This window comes from Mesoplodon densirostris, chromosome 1 (assembly GCF_025265405.1).
Source record: "Mesoplodon densirostris isolate mMesDen1 chromosome 1, mMesDen1 primary haplotype, whole genome shotgun sequence".
NCBI lineage: Eukaryota > Metazoa > Chordata > Mammalia > Artiodactyla > Ziphiidae > Mesoplodon > Mesoplodon densirostris.
Genome location: NC_082661.1, coordinates 186,629,775 through 186,651,614, shown reverse-complemented (window position 1 = coordinate 186,651,614; position 21,840 = coordinate 186,629,775). Strand labels below are relative to the sequence as shown.

At 38.2% G+C, this 21,840-nt stretch overlaps 1 protein-coding gene across 2 annotated transcripts in view; it reads right to left on the bottom strand.

The window, feature by feature from the left end:
- SLC4A4 (solute carrier family 4 member 4) overlaps window positions 1-21,840 on the bottom strand; it is a 305,356-nt gene that overhangs the window by 9,131 nt on the left and 274,385 nt on the right. For both annotated transcript variants that reach the window (XM_060092522.1, XM_060092530.1), the window contains exons 18-21: window positions 12,494-12,672; window positions 11,159-11,231; window positions 3,638-3,706; window positions 1,078-1,251 (exon numbers count right to left, since the gene is read on the bottom strand). In XM_060092522.1, the coding sequence (XP_059948505.1) occupies window positions 1,078-1,251; window positions 3,638-3,706; window positions 11,159-11,231; window positions 12,494-12,672 (495 nt within the window). The remainder of the gene's footprint in view (window positions 1-1,077; window positions 1,252-3,637; window positions 3,707-11,158; window positions 11,232-12,493; window positions 12,673-21,840) is intronic.

The following is a 21,840-nucleotide window of genomic DNA, read 5'->3' as shown; positions in this document are numbered from 1 at the left end:
TTCAAAAGCAAAACATAAGGGGTCATCAAGAGTAAAAATCTGATTCCACAAATACTGTTAATATTTGACACCATTTTTTTCTGCTTTCCTGAAGGAAAAAACAATTACAAACAACCAGTATACATAAAATAAAATAATTCTGGCTAAGAGTAAGAAAATTTTTGTAAAAAAATAAAATATGGTTTGTATATGAAAGTTCTATTTCCAAAGCTACAGGGGAGACAGAGCCAGACCTGAGGTTGGCTTTGTGACTTGTTTCAAGCATATGCATGTGCATTTTCTTGCAAGAAATGTAAGGCTACAGTAAAAATTCAATGATTATTCAAAAAATAAAGTCTTAATTAAAAAGAAAAAAAATAAAAATAAGCTACCATAGCATTATTTCACACACACAAATTCAATGATGAAGCCAAATACAGAGCTATTGTTTCCTTTTGCCCTTCTTTCACTGTGATTCAGAGTGGAATGTTAGTTGTTTCACTTTCTTTCTCATCATAACATGGCAAGGAGAGAGAGCCCAGACTTATCCTTAAACTTAGCATGATACAAAGGAGAAGAACTGCAAAAAACTAAGCTTCTTTCTCCATTTCTTCTATTCACTGGATGATCTCTCATAAGTTGCCAAACTGGTCCTCTATTATTTGGCCTGAAATGTGCTGTACTCTGTTATTTAGACAAATTCCAATGTACAGCAGTATTTTAAAAATAACTAACGTTATGTGCACTTGTGTCTACCATGTGTCAGGCATTGTGCTATATACTTTATATTCATTATTGATGCTCAGAATGAAAACAAAGATGCCGCTCTCATTTTACTGATGAGTTGATGGGAGCTCAGGGAAGTTCACTCATCAGCACAAACCAGAGCCAGTATCTGAACTCAGCTGTCTGACTCCAAGGTCCAGCCTAGATAAACCACAGACCTGGCAACCTTAAATTACAACCAATCAAACTGATTAGGTCAAAGCTGGAAAAAAACTGGAAGCATCCATAAAATACACATGTGTCATCAATATTACAATAACCACATGATATTGGTGTGACCTCATGGGTAGGTTCAATTAAAACAATCCCTACCATGACTGGAAAAATGATAGCAGCCACAGTTGACTTGAGGATCCAGAGCAGGGCTAGACAGAGCACCTGCAGGAAAGTGAACAGGTGGACTCTGCGCAGGGGGACATGGCGCAGGTAGATAAAGTCAGGCTGATGCTTCAGGGGCATCAGAAGCAGCTTCAGACGATCCATGAACTGGGAGAAGAAAGGGAAAGAGAGGACAAGTACATTACTTCAAGAGCTGCAGCACCAAGTCATCTCTTTATGTCTAACTAACCACTAGTGATTTATATTCTACAATTTAGGAAAGCAATGTCCTTGTTAGAGGACACTGGTCAGGGAGTGCAGAAATATAGTCTAACACAGTAAGACGTAGTATGAGTCTTCCAATTTATGTTATTACTTTGTAGGAATACTATGCAGCTATATGAGATAAAGTGGCCACCAAAGAATAAAGTTTCAAAGCCAAATATAAAATAAAGATGCTCATGTCCTACATTCTACTTGTATTGTCTGCATCTTAGGAGAGAAGATCTTGTGCCTATTCTAGTAATAATATGCTGAAGGGAGACATCAAACTCATGTATCTAACTGTGCTGCAGCTGTCTTATCTGAAAAGAAGAGGAGATGCTATGTATCATATATATTTCAATAATGTTTCAAGGATATAAAGGAACTATCTGACTTGAAAATGGGAATGCATTGGTATTTTCATAAATTCCACATTATTTATCTATGGCACAACTTAACTAATACATTTAGCAATGAATTAGCATTTCTTTTCAGAGAAAAGCCACATGAACATTGCAGTGAGTTTCACAGCATCAACAACTAGACACCTGATCTAGGAGAGGCTATTACACTGTCATGTATAAACAGAGACTAAAATGACTACTGAGCACCTATGTGCCAGGTGCTGTGCTTCAAAGAATAACCGCTGAGTTTACATCAATGCTGATGATAAGGATGATACTTAAGTACCTATCATAGGAACTTTCAGATGTAAGATGCTCACTAAATAGCTGTTGAATTGAATAATTATGTAATAAGAACTCTGAAATAATACCTCTACTTTCTTGCTGGAGGGAAGAGAAAAATGTAAAAGTAAACAGACTATCACAATCTTCTCTGAAGTGATTTCCTATCTAAAGAGTTTTCTTTCTTCCTCCAGAGCTATTTTTGACTGGTAGAAGTATTCCCATTTATAAAGACTGGAGTAACAAAACTTTTTGATAACTCAGATCTTGCCAAAAAGGTCTAAAAGAAGAAGAGTCAAGAGAAAAGTAAAGAGAAAAGGTGATAGGGCAACACCATGGCAGAATTTAAGAAATCCACTAGCTGTTCCTTCAGCAAGGGATTTTTTCCCCATTGTTATGGAATCGCTGATTTTTTTCCCCCTTCTATTTAATTTAATAAACATGTACTAAGCTCCAACCATCTATTATATACCTAAAACACATAAAATCAAACTTCTGATCTAGACTGACTTATTTAGGCCAAACAAAAATAAGAACTATTAATTTGGGGACCATATTTGTTTCATATTTTTCCATTTAAAGTAATAAAGAATATTTACAATGTCAGGTAAAAATGTTTTTACACATTTATACTTCCCAAAAATTTCACGGGCACAAATAAGCCCACATTCACATTCCTCTAGTCCCATCTATGAAAAGCCACCTTGTATTTTGTAATAAATATCCAAATGGTGAAGAACTCTACTCAATAGACCTAAACAAGGAAAAATAAAATAGCCTTCTCTCTTTTTGAGGGTCTGTCCAGTTACCCAGCTCCATGTGACTCTAAAATCAAATTAATCTAAATTCAATAAATGAAAGCAAGGACTATTACGAAGGGGTTTAAATAAATTCTTATGATGTTCACAGAACATGCAGTCTTTTCCCATTAAAACATCACTAAGTGCTAAATAAGGCTACAGTTAACAAGGTGCCAGAAAGCAGCAGCAGTACTTCCAGTTTCCTGGTGCCAATTAAATTAAACCTCAATTGAAAGACAAAGTCCCTTACAAAGTTTCCCCTAATGATTTTTTTAAAAGAGGGCCAGTTTTATCCAAGATGTGACAGCTGAAGTTTTTGACAAAAGTAGCACATTAACCACATTGACTTGATTCTTTTATTGGTGCAAAACTTTTGATCAATGATCTCAGCCATGCAAAAAGCACATCAAATAAGAATAGCCTGTTCTTAGTATAAGGTAAAGGCAAATGGATAAATAATATCTCGAGCACACTGAAAGGTTAGATTTCCATCAAAGGAAGGAAGGAAGGGAGGAAGGGAGGGAGGGAGAGAGGAAGGTCAGAGATAGCTCTCTCACTTTCCTAGCCAAATGGCTTCTAACACCTTATTTCGTGAATGGGTATGTATGATAACATTTGTTAACACAAGCTAACTTTATTAATTAAATCAGAAACACAGGTGAATGGTGGAGAAAGTAGAAAATAAATGCATTTAAAAAACTCAGCAGTTAAGGATTAGCACTTTTCTTCAATGATCTATTATTGGACTGTTTTTAATACTACTAGAAAAATATGACTCTGCTGAGATTGCTATGGAAAACTTACCTGCACACCATTAAGAGATGCTACCCCCATATACAGGAACACGCCATAGAGTACAGGCATGGGAATAAACTAGGATGGAAAAAAATTGGAGAAAGGTTAAAAACAATAATAATAAAAACAGTAAGAGAGGGCGATAGTTTAAATAAAGGCTAAATCTGAGACTAAAAGATAGGACTTAATAATACAGTGACCACTGATCAGTGTGCTTAACTCATCATTGATAAACGTCTAAACTCTTGGTACCAGAAAGCAACAAAGGAGGGTGAAGGAGACTCAATTTTCATTTGATTCTTGTTTGCATTTTTTTAACAATTAGAATGCATGACCTTAAAAATAACTTTTTAATGGGAAAAGAAGTCTCTGTTATCCTTTCCCCTTAAAAGGAATGACCGTGTGAACTAAATGCTTGCATGGACTGTGAAGCAGAAAGAGAGGTAGAGGGTTGTCCCACTCCGGAGACCAAATTTCTTTCCCAATAGTCTGTTGACTTTTCTCTAAATAATTTTCACCAAATGATCTATCAGCTCGCTGTATAAATGCCTCTTTCAATTAAGTAAACATTAAACAACTGTCCCCTTTCTTCCTCTTAGGAATATTAAGAGGACTAATTAATGAGAACACTGCTTGAAAGGAGCATGGAGCATCTGGAAGCAATTAATTACACACACGGATTAATACACATCTTTTAAAATGGAATTAATATTTAAAATGGAATTAATACATTTCATGCATTAATTAGCAAGAGTCTTGAACACTAATGTGAAGTGTTTTAACAATGGGAAGTTCCAAGATGATGTTCCTAAGTTTTGTCTATTCCTAGACCTTTGAAATGTCTCTAGTACTGTGGAAACCAAGCAAATCAGGGATGACTCTGTTTCTGGGAAGTCTTCTATCTGAACAATAAAAAAAAAAATGGGTTCTCAAGCTTGGATTTTGAAAAGAAATTCAAGTTCAGGAGTTTTCAAAGCTCAAATACTAAAACCACAATCAATTAAGCCCAATCTTACCAAATCTGCACAAAGGAGACTACTGTAGCCAGAAAACAGTATAACTTTAGAGTAATTTTAAAAGAACTATCACATTAATATTGTGATAACTATCACATTGTATTAAGAAACTGAAGAACAATTTCTATCAGCCTTTCCTTGTGATCACGTCAAACAGTTCTGCATCTGAGACCCTTTGGCTACTACTAGAGAAATAGTAAATTCCAAAACGGGTCACAACTGCCTCTAATTGTTATTGGCTAGCTGTAAAAATTGTTAAACATATATGGAATAAATACACTTATTTATATAAAACATTACATGCTTCTTCTAAAAAAGACTAACAATTTTAACATAGTTAATTTGATCTTGAGCTCAGAAAAAAGTAAATGATATTGAATGTTGAAGGTGGTGGGAGGGACAGTGTGAGTAGCAGGGAAGCCATGTGGGCTGTAATACCCAACAGTCACCACAAAGAGGTGAACACATTACATTCAAGCCACTTACGCTGGGACATGTGCCTTTATTTCCTTTAAGAACGTGCGTGTTTCCTATGATGCCTCCGTACAAATTTACCAAAAAACACAATAGGAAACTAACAAAAAGACCCTTTCATAGTTTTGACTTATTTCTCAATTTTAAAAATATCTTCTATAGACAAGCCCGCTTCTATTATTCCTTAATATATGAAGATTTCTTATCATTTCATTTCTAATTTCTTGGGAAGAAATGAAAGGTGGAAGGGGAAAAAAGAAGTATAGAGTTAATGGGAAACTAGTTAGAAATCCTGCAGTAGTTATTTTTTGAGTGTTTTTCTGACTTGAAAGAAAGTAATCACATAGATGATCTTGGACCTTAGCCCAACCCCTCACCTAAGCTTAGTTAAGTATTTTCTCTAATGTAGTTCTAATGCCAGAGTGAAGGCAACTTGTGCCTTGGTGCCTAGGTCTGTTCTCTCTGAACGGATGATGAACGGATGATGACAGGTTATTTGCCAAACCTACCACAAAATAAAATCAGAAGGCACCATTAACTCAGAATGGGGAACGGGTAGGAGAACAGATTTAGATATGATAATGTTTTTAAAAAATTATTCTTTGGTGAAAATAGTACATATAAAGGAGGCTATTAATTTGATTTTTAGCCAATTTCAAAGTGATACAAATGTCTTATGAAATTCACCATTATCTTTATGATAGTGTAGTGCCTCAATAAAAATCTTCCAGTTTGGAAATTCTGATGAAAGTTAACAGAATTACTGGGTTAGAGGATACCTTTTATTGGATTTGGTTCATGAGTCATGTTAGGAGGTCAACCCTTAAAAATTCATCACAATAGAGTCATTCATCACAATAGAAATTTCCCAAAGGAAGGAAAAGAAGACTGTGTTTTAAAAAGGTAGGATCCTACTTTAAGTTAAACTAGTGTAATATACATAGTAATAGTAGGTAGACATTTTTATAAAGCAAGACAGGAGAAATTAAAATATAAAAAACACAGGGTATACTAGGTTCACAGGCATATCAAGAAGTGCTAAATGATAAAATTACACAAAAATTATATAAATAATCAATCATACCCAGAAAGCCAAAAAGCATAATTGTAAATAAATATTACAATGCTTTTAATAAAAATTAAAAATGAAAAAATTAAGTGCTTGATCCTATAACCAGGCAGGATAGTGAAACTGAGATGAGATCAATATTTAACATATTCAGACTATGTTACCAAATTTTTCAAATTCCGGTGACTTAACCCTCCCTTTGATTTTCTGATGGTGTTAGAGTATTCTCAAAAAAAAAAGTAAAAAGGGTAAATTTAATAAAAAAGAGAGGGTGTAGCATTCACAGCACAGAATTCAGTATAAGGGTGAGGTCTCCCAGCAGAATCATAGTCAGTGTGTGGGTGTGTGTGTATAAAACCCAGAATGAGGTCCTGATAAGATCATGGGAATAAAAGTTACAGACCTGGGTTCCAATTCTGGCACTACCCATCGTGCAACCCAGAGAAAACGATCAACTTCCCCTATCCTCAGTATTCTCATCCATATAGTGCTTATGATAAGGATTACATAGCACAAACATTTAGTTCAGTGCCTGGCTCATAACAGATACTTGATAAATGTGGCATTGATGTCATTACCATCAGAACTTTTAGTGACAAGTCAAGAAGACTACAAGTGCAAAGCACCACTTTCTTTGGCCCCTCTGTGGTGGGTTTGGGTGGCAGGAGTTTAGGACAGAAGGATGGCTACAAAGGTCAAAGTTGAAGACTTGGTTTTATCTAGGCTCTACAATATTGCTTTTTCAACTATAACATCTGTCTTCAGGAACATGTTATTAAAATAATATCCTAATACCCTTAAGCCTTAAAAATCAATGTAAGGAAGCTGCTGACTTGCAATCTGGTCCCTAGTCACAAGAAACTGTGGAGTGAGCTATGACGAGCAGTTTGTAAAAATGCCATCTTTCTCACTACATAAGAGAATCAGAAATCAGATCAGAGAAGCTGGGGAAGATCATCTCATGAGAAATGAAAATGAATAAGTTCTTAGAGGGCAAATACTGTTTTATTTAAAAGGTGGTAAACCATGATGGCTATGAGATCAGGCTTTGGAGTCAGAACTGCCTGAGTTCAAATCTTGGCTCTACCATTTAAGAACTTTGTGGCCTGGCAAGTTACTCATAATTTTTCTTATCTATAAAGTGGATTCAATCATAAGTAAGTATACTTTTTGGAGGTGTGATTGGAGAACTAAATATAAAAAACCTGTGCAGAGCCCTTAGTCCAAGGCCAAGCTCAATAAATGGAAGCTTCTATTACAATAAACTTCACCAATATCATCAGCAGCAGCATCTTCATTATCATTTCTCCTTGTTTTTCTGTTACTGAACAGAGTGTACAGCATAGAGCAGGAGCTCAACAAATGTTGTCAAATACAAATTAAACACTATCCTCCACATTTTAGAACACTGAACAAATCTGAAAGATAAATTTTGGCCACTCCTCATGTTAAAGATAAACTAATTCAAGCAAAGGGAACAGAAGTAGCAGTGAACTTTTCTTGATCTTTATTTCTTCGGACTTGCCAGAAGTATGGAAAAAGTAAGCTCCAGGAAATGTCTTTCATCTTTTTGCTGCTCTTTGGTCTACCGAGTCTCCCCATACAGAACACTAGCGTAACATGCAGTATTTCTGCTGCAGAAACACAGATCTAAACTATCCAGCCAGCCTGGGAAGCCAGTTATTCCTGCTTCCCAGCAGTTCTGTACTGAATCAGTGGTGAGATTTGAGGCATGTGCCACTGTTGCTGGCCAAGGTCAAGGGGTAGCTTCCTGAACTTAAAGCTAGTACACTATGATTCCTTATGTTCTTCTATGTAAAAAGACAGATTTCGGCAAAGAGATCAAAACAGAGGTCACCAACTTCAAAGTAATCAAGACTTCAAAGTAAGTCTGCCCAAGTAGGTACAGGGAACAACTACCCACACTGCTTAATGCATGGGAGAAAATAACTAGCAACATTGGAGGCCACCAAACCTGTGATGGATGCAGGGAGTTGGGAGGGAAGGTGTTGAGCCATCTCATTTTTAAGTCACATGTTTCTCTTGATTTCATTCATTTGATCCGCCTTTCAAAGGCAGCTCTTTTAAGTAAAACCATTCCCTAAAGTCATCACCTGTTTCTTTAAAACACACGCAGTCACAGAGTGGAGGAAAAAAGATTCCCTCCTCCAAGGTAACTCAGGACACCACTTTCTGAGTGAATTCTGAGGTTAATTGTTAATCTTGACTTCTTCTTAGGCGTAACTTAGGTTTTAGTTAAACTACTCTCAACATCTGCTTCTTCCTGTGTTGACTTTTTGGATGAGCTAACAAGGGTTCTGTAGTGAAAGCACATAACTTACCAAACTTCAATGCTAAGAAGGGCACCTGACCTGAAATTGGCTGACCTTTTCAGATGTGATTCCTGAAGTAAGGAATAACCTCACTTGCTGAAGTAACAAACCACAAGAGTCAATGCTAGATTATTTTACCTTTATTGTTTTTAAATCCAGGTTCCCCACAATATGTTGGAAACTACACTAACTAAACAATTTCATTTCCCACAGTTTGGGCAAAAGATGGCCTAACAAAAATGTTTGCTGAACTGCCTTTTCCACTGATGCTTACACTGACTCTTTGCATTAACCCAAAGTTGCCAGGTAGAAATAGCCATAATGATGGACACTAGTACCTGAATGAGGGTGAGCCAGAACATGAGTACTTAAGGAAGGTCAAAGCAAAAGCAAGCTCATACTCACTGATCCCTTACATCTATCTTCTTCCTTTCTCTGTATTATAATCTGTTCCCGTAGATACTGCGGTGCTTTGCATATCAGGGGCAAAAAGAATCATTGTAAAATGAAGAACAAAAGTGCTTTCAGCTTTAACTCTGCTGCAGCCATAGCTGGGTGAGAAAAGAGTTAGGAAGAAGCCTTGCATCTCTTCCTAAAAATAGCAGTTTATACACTGTTTGTTCTCTGTGTCCCTTTGGAATCATGCATGATCATTCAGTTGACAGATTCTCCACAAGATTAAAGCCAATTTGCTATAACAAACAAACAAAGAAGAATTTTTAAACACATCTGACTTTTCTGAGTTAGGATTTTAAACTGCATCATTGAAAAGAATAATATAAAAATAAAATTAAAGAAAGAGTGGGTGGTGATGAGTACATACGAACTGGTGGGAAGATTTCTATTCATCTCTTACTAGTGGCTTAAGAACTAAGAGACCCTATAAAAGAGACGTGGCAGTTGTGTCGTGTGAATCCACCTTCAGGGGTCCCAGGGGCAAATTCCTTCCTAGGAGAGCCTCCCACAATGTGAGGTCATAATTACCTACAATGATCTCTACAAGTTGATCTGTCCAGGTGAGGTCCCATTGCCTATGCGGTAAAAAGCTGTCATTAGACTTTTTCACCAGCTGATGTGCTGGCGTCTACGGGGCAACAGAGGAACTCAGAGCACTTTGGCAGTGGATTTGATGCTGTGAAACTCACAACAACTGGAACCTCCCCCACAATTCGCTCTGCACTGGCAGAACTGACAACAGATTTCCCTCTGTCCTCACAGAACATAAGATCTGTCCTTTTTTAAGGTCCTCTGTATATAACCAGAAACGAAGTCCTTGCAATTACTTTTAGCTTTACTTCCCCACATATTACATGAGATACATATTCCTTCATGATTCCAGTCAGAAATTAAACCAGCTAATTGACATTGTAGAAACCAGTGACAAAAGATGAATATTTAAATCTTTTAACTGTTTACAAAGTATTTTGTGCATAATATATGCAGTAATCTAAATACTCTGAAGGCAGAGTCAGTCCTAGCTATAAGTTAAGAAATTAGAGTTCTATTTTCCACAAATTCATCTGATTGGCAACTGACATATAAATGTGTTAATGGGAAAGAAATGGAGAGCTTTTGCCTTTCACTGTACTTCTGTATTCTTTGAGTTCTTTCCAAGAATGTACTGCTCTATTACTTGTGCAATTAAATAAGCATTCAAAAAACCTTTTGAAAAATTAAAATTGTTTAAAGATACACAAAAGTTTTTAGAGAAAAATTTGGAAGGATATTGCTAACAGTGGGATTGTTGATAGCTACTAGGTCTATAGGTGATATTCATGCTTTGTACTGTGATGCAAAGCATAAGAGACAAATTATCAATAATTGGCTAGTTTTGTTATGTAATAAAAAAAGAATAAAATATTTGTGTCACAAAAGAAAACTGGAAGCTTCAATGACAGATATATATTAATCTTTTTAAGTACTATCTCTACTTCTAAATATGCTTTCATATATAGTTTATATTTATCTATTAAACATTCACCCCATCAATCAAACCTATATATTGACTCCTAACTTTCTAAATAATCTGTCATTTTTCTTTTTCAAAAGTTCATTTCTAAAGTTTTCTAGTTGTAAATCAGTAATTTTATTCCATTCTTTCTTTGTGGATATTAGGCCTTCTGATTCAAAGAATACAGAAACACAGTCAGCAATAATTAATAATAAGAGAACAATTACAAAATGATCATTGTGAGTCATTCATGTTATCCAGGAGTCTAATGTGGGAAGGGAGGGCAGGATTTGGGGACAAGTAAATGGGAAGTGATGGGAAGAAAGGATGTAGGGAGACTAGGAGAGTGAAAAACGTCACGGGGAGTGGAGATCAGTTAGCTAGATTGAACTGTATGAAACTGCCATATGCATAGGTCAAAAAATTTGAATAGTGGTAATTTAATGTGGTTCAACCAAATAACTGCAATAATAATAATAATAATAATAATAATAAGAGAAGGAGTGAGAAGGAAATCAAGGTAAAAGTTTTTAAAGTCTTCATTCTACCTGACTCCTGCTTCATTCAGTGTGATATGGATGTGATAAAAATCTTGCAGATATTTCTTAAGAAATTCTACTGTTCACATATCCAATTATCTGTCAGTGTTCTGAGAAGGAGGAAGAAGTGAGTATTTCACATATTTACCTTCAAGATGGGAGCCATAAAGACGGACAGACCAGTCAGAATAAACACAAGGGTTCCAGTGACTCTTTGTTCCCTGAAAACAAATCAAAAGATTACCAATCTACCTTTTGTTTTCATAAACATGCTCTTATCTTTTCACCTTCAGAAAATACTATACATTGATGGAATCACTGTTTGGCTAAGACAGCAAAGGTGCAGATATCATATGTAATTAATACCTCAAGGACAGCATATAAGCTTAACAGAACTACAAAATCCTCTTAAAACTATTGCAGTATGTGATTTGAATTCATCAAGAAAAAAGTGATTCTGCTAAATCCTTTATCCTTTTAGAATCAGGAGAGAAAAATCACTTGCTCTGGTTCCACCAATTACTGGCCTACCTGAAGCCCTTATTTTTTAAACAACTTGTACTGTTGTGTAATTACCCCTTCCTTCATAGGAGATAGTTATTACATCGTCCCACATTCTAATTAACAAACAGCTCAGGGAAATTTCCTAAGTGCAGTAAATCCCATCAGTCTCATTTCCAAATCTACAAAAACAAAAGTACTTTTTAACAAATACGATTCCCATACAACACCCCCTCCCCCCAAGAAAAATCACCCACTGTTGTGGCGTGGCAAACGATGGCTCTGTTATGTGAGCTATTCACCCAAGCTCGTAGGAGCAGAGTCTGCTGCAAAATATGCAATAAAGTATAAAGGTCTCATAAGAGCTCTTCATGGCTACCCAGATTTAACTGCTGGAGGTCAAGGTTTCTCAGTGCTTATGGGACAGAAAATGAACTGGAAAATAAGAATTCCTCTCCTTTCACAGAATCTTTTTTTGGCCGCGCAGCTTGCAGATCTTAGTTCCCTGACCGGGGGTCGAACCTGGGGCCCTGGTAGTGAAAAGGCCGAGTTGTAACCACTGAACTGCCAGGGAATTCCCTCCTTTCATAGCATCTTGAGAATCATAAGCAGACTCAAGAGTTTTAGGGAGTCTCAATAGAGCCGAAAAATTAAAGAGTCTGGCTATATATATATGACTGTGATTGAGTATGTACCACAGCACTAAAATGACCTGAATGTTGAAGAAAATGAATGACCTGTCTGCGTTTTTACTCTGCATAATTTAGTCTGCTGTTAATCAAAGGAAATGTATGTAAGATAAAAAGTGAACTCAAGAAATTATGGAAGACTCTTTCAAATGAAAATTTAGTCCTTTCTAGAACAGGAATAAATTATTCATCACCCGCCCTTTCTCCTCCACATTTGTCTGTTTCTTTCTGACTGACACACAGATGTGAGCATGGTATGTTTTATAGAGCCATTTTTCTCTGACATAACACACCTCACTCCTAGGAATTTTGGTTGTTCTCCAGGTGCAGAAGTCTCTGTCTCCATCTTCAAACTGTCGATGTGAGCAATGGAGATGACAGTAGCAGCCACGTACCACGGAAGGGCCATGAAGGAGCACACCACCATGAGGATGGCCACCCAAAAGAGATCCAGGTGATATCCAGCTCCTTTCTGTAGCAAGAGGTAACAAAATCATGTGAAGAAAGCACTCATACTGCTGTCTAGTCATATTTCCAGATGGGAGTTAAGATTACCCAAAGAAACCAATTCGCTTTGCTTGATACACATATCTACCAGAAGGTGAGGTCCCTGAATGAGACTTCATCTTCCTCATACTATCCCCCTAACAATTAAACTCAAAGCTGCCACATGACACACCTCCTCTAGCTTGATTTAAGTCACAGCTTATTATTTGCTTATTGTTAATTATCGTCTCTGCATCCAATTACATAATTGGAACAATGGAGATATAGAACTACCTTGAAGAGTTACTGACATCCTTCAATGAAGTAATTGAGGCAAGTCACCTTGTAGGAACTTAAATGGCAGTGATAGTTACAGAGTAGAAGTTCAATAAATGGTGACAGTAGCAATAGTAATACTGGTTGTTTTTAACATAAACAGGATAGGTACCTTAAAAACAGGCATGATGCCTTCTCTGCTTGACTAGCAATATGCTGTTCACCCAGACAGTATTCAGCACACGTAGACTAATGATGTGAAAGCAACCTTAAGAAAAGCAGCCTTAGCACTTATATGTGAAATCTAAAAAATTGATACCAATGAACTCATTTACAAAACAGAAATGGACTCACAGATATAGAAAACAAATTTATGGTTACCAAAGGGCAAAGAGGGGTGGGGAATTAGGAGTTTGGGATTAACATATACATGTTACTACATATAAAATAGAGAACCAACAAGGGTTTATTGTATAGCACAGGGAACTATATTCAATATCTTATAATAAACTATAATGGAAAAGAATCTGAAAAAGAATAGATTTATATATATATAAATAAAAAATATATACAAGTATATATAAAAAATACATATACATTATAAAAAACTGAATCACTCTGCTGTACACCTGAAACTAACACAACATTGTAAACCAACTACACTTCAATTAAAAAAATAAAGACAAAAAAGTACATAGAAGACCATTTCTCACCCTTAATAGTATATGAAAATAATTGTTTAACAACATATGAAACATTATAATTAAGGTAATTGTACTCCCTTAATAAGAATAGGCTGATTTCAAACATTGCCAGATAGTCACAATAACATTTACTGACTGGAAGAGCAGACAATGTAACAAAAGGTCTAGCTCTTTTACTCACTAAATAAATATTGTTAAATGTGTCCACAATGTTATTCTCTGGTTATATTTCTCTGTTCTATTTATGAAGAAATCAAATACCTAATACCCCTATGGAGCCTGAGAAAATAGAGCAGTCCATTTTCACAGCATGGAAGCAGCAGCGCCAAGAGGCTGAGTATGACCTATCTGAGGAAACAGAGAGGTTGGCTTTAAAAAATGAGAATGGTCTTTACACTAGGAACCCGCTGACTGTTATCATTCCGATCTTGTTACAGTTACTCAGAACACTGCTCTCTTCTCACTGATATGCCAGGATTTCACCCCTGGCTTGCACACAAGGGTCTAATCATGTTCTCAGAGAACTCATCACAGCTGACACAAGAAAGAAAAGCGTATTTTTACTTAGTCCAGGTTTGGCTAAGAATGAAAATCTCCTTGAGAGACAAATAGATTGATACATATTCCTAAAACCAGTTCACTGCAATACAAATGGTTTGAAAGCATAAGGGTTTGAATTGGGAGTGGGTTAAGGCAGCGGAAAGGGGGCCAAGGTGAGGATGAACTGAAATAACTTGCTCAGTAGTGACGAATGAGGTGAATATCATGCTACATGTGGGGTCTGAGTCATTCATTCTTTCAACAAATTCTGACTGCCAACCTAGTAACCAGCACAGGTGACATGTCTGCAAATAAAACAGACAAAAATTCCTGAGCTCATGGAGTTTACATTCTACTAACAGAGACAACAATAAACAACATAAATAAGTAAACTATAAAGTATCTAAAACAGTAGTAAGCACTAAAGAGAACTATGAGAAGTTGGACTTGTACTCTGAGTACTGTCGGAAGCCACTGTAGGGTTTTAAAGGGAAGAATGAGACGATCTGCTTATGTTCTAAACACCATGGCTGCTGTGTTAGGAACAGACTGAAGAAAACATTAACCAGTTCGGAGGCTGGTGCCATGACCCATTCAAGACTGTCATGGTTAGAACCAGTGAACATAGCAAGAAGTGGGTGGATTCTGGCTATTCCTTCAGGTGGAGCATACAGGATTTGCTCACTCTTGCCTGTGGATGTGTTGGCCATTCATGATCTGGCCTCTGTTTACATCTGCAGCCTCATCTTTGACCTCTGCCTTACTTGGATCCTATATCACGGCCACTTTCAACCACATGCAATTCCTTGAATATGTCTTACTCACTAATGCCTTTTGTGTCTTTGCCCATATAGCATCCCTACCTGGAATAACCTCTCTTTTCCTTCTTTCCTTGGCCCAGTCCTACTCATCCTTAAGACTTAAATCAGCCTTCTTTTTTTTTTTTTTTTCTGGTAGTTTTTCCTTCCTCAGCCCAGGTGAGATAGGTAAGTTTAGTTAGGTTAGATCTCCTCCTTATGTTCCCCTGTCTATTACTTTACACTTTCCTCTATCACAGCACTCATCACACTGTTTTGAAATTGTAGATGTGTTTATCTGTCTTTGATATCAGACTGTAAGTAACATGAGAAGCTAGACTGTATCCTGAATACCTAAGCAGAGTACATGATGCATAGTCAATGCTCAATTAATTAAAAAGTGAATGACAAATATCATGTATACATTCTTGAGTGGCAACTATAAACTCTTAATTAGCTACACAAAAAATTAAAACTTATTTGTTAATCGGTAGAAATGTGAACCTTTTGGAGGGGGAAGAAGGGAGGTGAACAACATCTGGAAATACCACATAGTTTCAAGCCTTATTTAGACTAAATCACTCAAGACCATATTAGAGGTACCAACATAGTAATCAGTGGGCAGGTTCCCCAAATCTTGTCACCAAGGAAACTGTAATAACCTAAGGATGTGCACACTGGCCAGATCAATGAGTCAAAAGAAGACTGACTGCAGCAAAGTCATGTATGTTACCCCGAGCCACCTCCATGCTTTCTTAAACTATTTCAAGTAAAACAAGTTTGAGCTAGATATCCTGGAGACTAGCAAAAAGGGGCCGCATAATACCAAAGAAGGTGGAATGAGGATTTTAGAAAGTAGAATACAAAGGTAACCGCACAACCACCAGAATAAATAAAAGTTCTGGGGCAAAATAATTACAGACACATAATTACTCTGCCTCTTGTCATCACTGCCTTCAAAAAGTCTTCCTTTCCCTCAACCACGCTGAGACTACTTGCTGCTCTTAAAAGGAAGGGAAAATTATCAACTTGACCTGAAGGTCCTGCCTGATTTGCCTCTGCAGAGCTCCCTCTCCAGACTCAGCCCTCCCTCTTTCACTGCAGCCACACTGGATTTTTTTGGTCATTCATCTTGCCTCTTATAAAGCCTGTTCATATACAGTGATTCCTGTGCCATCCTGTGTTCCTCTTCCCACCCAGTCTCACTCAGCTAATCCTACTGTTGTGTGAGACCTCAGTGTTAAGTGCCACCACCTTGGAACTCCCAGCACCTTGGGACTAGGTCAAACCCTCTCTTATAGACTCTTAAAGGACCGTCACTTGTCTTTCGCGGTACCAGACACATCTGCAATGTCACATTTTGCATGATTATTGGGATGATGCCTCTCTCCCTCAGGGACCAGAAGCTCCATGAGGACAGGAACCATGTGCGTTTTTGTCCACCACTGAAACTCTAGCACCTGGCACTGTGCCCACTACTGAGTGGACACTAGATAAATGTTCATTGGATAAATGAATGCATGTTAATTCATCTGTTCAATGGCACTCTGTTAGATCCTAGAAATAAAATTATAGCTAATGACACAGTCCTTGCCCTCAAGTTGCTTACAGAGTAGCAGTAGAGCTGGACAAATCAATAGGCATTCTCAGTACCACAGTGTTAAAGGTCTACAGCAGGGGTGAGCACCCAGGAGGGGCACTCAACTCAGCCCTAAGTCAAGGATAGTTTGCATAGGAGGTGGTATCTAAGCTGAGTCCTAAAACGTAAGCCATAACCAGCTGGGAGACAAGATATGGAGATGCAGGGGAAAACAACAGGCAAATGAGCTGCCATTTTGAGAAAATTAAATAGAGTTGGTGCTTAGGAGAAGATGGGAAAGGTGGAAAACAAGGCTAAAGAAGTTAAGAACTTTGATGTTTTGTTGAAGGCTTTGGAATTCTTTCTATCATACGAGCGATAGGAAGCTACTGGAGGGTTTTAAGCAGGCAAGTGATGTGATCAGGTTTGTGTTTAGAAGGAGGACTCTGTTGGATTGAAGATGTGTTGGAAGAGGTCAGGACTGGAGGCAGAGACGACAAGCATGACAACACTGCCATCATCCAGGCTTGAGGTGATGCCGTTCAAACTAAAGGAACAGCAGTGGGGAAACACAAAGGACAGGTGGGAGAGATTTTAAGGGGACTGAGTCCAAAGAAGGAAAAGCAATGAATTTATTTTGCCTCATTTCAATGCTTAAGGCTTCCAATGTCTTGTATGGTGTCCTACACACAATAAACACTGGAGATATGTTTGTTGAACAAAATGATAAAAGCTATGCTCAAAAATTCATGGTGCCCCAACGATTGCCATAAAGACCCCAGAACGCAAATGGTTATGCTAGAGAAGTTGTTTCTGCAAAACAAACCTATATGTATGAACATGAGCCACTTCTAAGGTATCTCTTTTAGCTACAAGTGTCTGAATAACTAGATTTGAATGGAATGAAAATAATATTCAAATATCTGGCACTTTTTAATGGAAATAATACTGTACGAAGTATAGAAAACAGCATTTTTTTTCTAAAATGCCACGTGACATCTTTTGCTTCTCACCCCTCCGCCCTACTGCCTCTTGCCTTCTTCAGATTCTGATCATCTCTCTCCTGGATTACACAGCAGCCGCCTGACCATTCCCTCCACCCTCCTCCTCTCTCTTGTACGTCTCCCATCCGTCCTTACTGCTGCCAGAGTGAGGGTCTAAAGTACAGCTCTGATGCCACCCATCCAGGCTGGCATGCTGAGGAAGCAGGGGAGGCCAGTGGGAGGTGAGCAGCCCAAGCACGATGGAGCAGGTGCCACGAGCCTGGCTTCCCACGCCGAGTCTCCTGCATCTGAGTCTGTGATGGGGGCCCTCAAGGATTCCTGAAACGATACCATTCCCTAAACATGCCCTGCATATTATGTGCCACTCTTCAAAATGGCACTGTTTCTGCATCTTGACATCTGTTTAAATCCATCCTGTCCCTTCAAGGTCCAGCTCAAACTCCGAGGCTTCCTTCACATCCACTCAGCAACCCTCAGCTCTCGATGCCACTCTGGCCTCAGAAGCCCCTGCTTTATTCTTGTCCCTGATGACCCACTCTCCTCATTGCTTTCCCTCTCAAACTCCTTCAGTGGCTTCTTGTTTCACTGAGAATAAAGCCTAAGCAGTGTAAAATTATCCTTAAGGTTCTACAGCGGTGTTTCTCCCCAGAGCTATTTTGCGCACCAGGGGACACGTGTCAATGTCTGGAGACATTTTTGGTTGTAACAACTTGGCGGGAAAGGGTGTGACTAGCACCTAGTAAGTAGAGGCCAGAGATGCTGCTAAATAGCCTACAATACACAGGACGGTCATGACCAACAAAGAATTATGCAAGATGACAATAATGCTGAAGTTGAGAGCCTTTGTTTTACCGTGATCTGGTCCCACTGACCTTATCTTGAATCACGGATTCCGCAAGGTTCCAGTTACACGGACCTGTTATCTGTTCCTCAATACATCAAGCTTCCCACCCTAGGGCCTTTGCATCTGCTCCTATCTTTGCTTGGAAAACTTTTTTTTTTTTTTGCGGTACGTGGGCCTCTCACTGTTGCGGCCTCTCCCGTTGCGGAGCACAGGCTCCGGACGCGCAGGCTCAGCGGCCATGGCTCCCGGGCCCAGCCGCTCCGCAGCATGTGGGATCTTCCCGGACCAGGGCACGAACCTGTGTCCCCTGCATCGGCAGGTGGACGCTCAACCACTGCGCCACCAGGGAAGCCTGGAAAACTATTTTTTAAATAAACATTCATTGAACACCTATGCTAGGCCTTGTGTTAGATAAAACAATAAGAAAGAATACCTGCCCTTAAGAGGTTTACAGGTTATTAGTTGAAGCCAGGTGTGGAAGCAAAGAATTTATTGTATGTGAAAGATACAAGGCAGAAAGAAGGCAAGGTCATTTTCAACCTAGGGGTGGATATGAGTGGTGAATAGGGGAAATCCACTAAACTCCTTCAGGGCAGAGACCATAACTTAGAACAATTTTTATCTTCAACATCTAACACAAGTGTTCCATACAGAGCAAGGGTTTAGTAAGCGCTCAAAAGGTTAAGTGTGTCCTTTAAAGTTTATAAAAGTCCTTGTCTTCATGGATATAAACCCCAAAATGTCCTACTTTCTGAAACTGGAGATTATTTTAAGTACAAGGATAGGAAGTGAAACTTTACCTCCTTTTGATATTGTATATGATTTGTTAATACAGAACAAAGGTCATTCAGGAATAAATCCACAGAAATCAAAATCTATGAGAGACAAAGGTTAGCCTCACAGTTTACATCTGATAAATAGATGATAACAAAGGAGTCAGGAGCAGTACACACATACGCACAGACACAGAATAAACATTTGTGCTAGGAGCCCCCGTGATTCAGAGAACAAGCTGGCTTATGGGGACACTGAGAACCATGACACAGTTTCTCCCATCAAGGGAGGGGACACAGATTTGTACACAAATTATAATGTATTTTAAACAGAGATTCAAAGAGGTTTGAGAAAGACACCCAAGAGTATGGAGTGTTTAACTATGTCTAGTGTGAACCCACAAAATCTTCCCGCAGCGATGCCACCTAAACAGGTCTTTGACTAATACAAGCACTCACTATGAGAACTGGAGATAGGAAGACAGGTTCTTTGGTTATCACCCACCTCATATGGTGCAACAGCTCTGAGAACCGTGTGGCCACAGATAACAAAATTCTTCAAGATGTATTTACTAAGTCTACCTTATGGAAATCATTGTGATGGGCCACACGAGAGCTGGAAAGAGGACTAAAACATGGTCCTTGCCTTGAAAACGTTTGGCTCAGAAAAGAAGATAAGGTAATTACACAACAAAACTACTGTGCAAGACATTATGTGACCAATGCCACAGAGTAATACAGTAAGTAAGAGCAAAAACAACAGCAATAGAAATTACATTATAAGTGAAGGCTATGCTGACAAGTTTTTATATTTGGAGGATCTTAAAGGATGGGGATGGTTCTCATAGGTGGTAATCATTGAGGAGTGGAGGGGAGAGTTGGAATAACCAGCAGAAGAAACTGCGAGGTGAAGAAAAAAACAACAATTCATTTGACCAGGGCATTGTATAGTATGTGGAAAGAATCATTTAAAATTTTGGGTGAGATCGTATCGCAAAGAGACTTAAGTTCCAAGCTAGGGCAAATGGACATGCTTCAAGGGGAGAAGGTTTAGAGGGCCAAGGTATAAAAGTTTAAGAACTACAGGACTGACATATCAAAAAAAATGCTTTAAGAAAACATTCCAGCTTTTGGTATGAAGCAAGGGAGACTGGTTATTATTGATAACTCATGGTTAAACCATTACAACAGTCTAGACATGAGATCAAAGGACTGAATCTAAGGTGTCATAGCAGAAATGGAAAGGAAAAATTAAAACAGGGCACATTTTGGAGTTATCCAAGAAAACACACTCAAATCAAGTGTTTTACCATAGAGTTTATCAGAGAAAATTTATTGCTGCAACGACCTAATATCTATTTCTGGATACCAATTCCAAGCAATTTTTCCCTCCTGCACCCTATCTTTAACACTTAAAATCACTTCCCTTGTGAGAAGTATCCCTTGCTTTGAAGCCTGAAGCTCACACTCTCTTCCTGCCTCTGCAAGGACTCAGGGAAAGACCTTGGAGAAATCATGACCTTGCTGAACCTGGTTTGCTTTTGAGTGCTCTGCAGTGATAATGTGGGACATAACTAACCAAAATGGCCAAAAAAAGCCAAGTGCCTTGGCGTTCCTCATCAGTACAGAGCTGCTCAGCAGAGTGGAAAGGTGGATCCCATCCCAAACAGAGCAATCAGCCAGCCAGGGCCATCTGACACAGAGCCAAAGCCAATGCCACCCAAAAACATGCTGTTTTTAGTATCACAATGCCTCCATCTCTCTCACTGTGTCAGGTTTCTCTTTTGAATCAATTTCATAGCAGTCAGGGCCCTTAATAATTTTAGATAGAATCTCCAATTTTCACATTCCACAGCCTCTTTTCCTAACGAAAACCAAAATCGTTTGAACAAAACAATATCCAGTGTGAAAAGCCTTTGATTCATGATGATATCCCCACTGGTATCTTTAGATTTGTGTCAAAACACTGGCACTTATTCTGTAACTACTGTCATTCAAAGGAATGATTTCAAATAAGCAATTCCAAAAGTGATGAAAACATTTTTTATTTATTCAACTCCTATTTTAAGAGGTAAATCCTAATATGCCTTGATTTTCTAATGTTTTCTATAGGGAGCAGAATAAAATTTCAATGTTTTATCAACCCCAAATTTGCTAAATTCAAAATTCTGAATTTTATTAGTAAGAAAACTTAATGAGCAAAAAGAATAGGCATTTGCCTTCAAGGACACATAGCAAATCTGACTAACTATATATCAAAAGTAAGAATATGTTTCCAAAATTTTTCAGAATAAAATATATTAGTCAACATCTATTTCCAGCCTTTCAAAAGTAAATCAACACTGAATTTCTCCCAGTATAGAACATCTAAAAATGCTCAACAAAATACAGAAAATATCTTACAGAAATCATGGTTTATCTGCCAGAAAGTAAGAGAAATAACTGGAAACAAAAAATAATGGCAACAAGAAAGAGTAAATCTACAATGTCAGTAAACCCTTGAGGCCGGGGCCTGCCCAGCAAGACTATGCCAATCTTTGGAGGGGTAAGGCATGGGGTAGAATGACCATCTAAACTCTAGGGACAGGACACCAATCCTAGGGATATGGGGGGAAAGGACATAGATGGGAGACACCC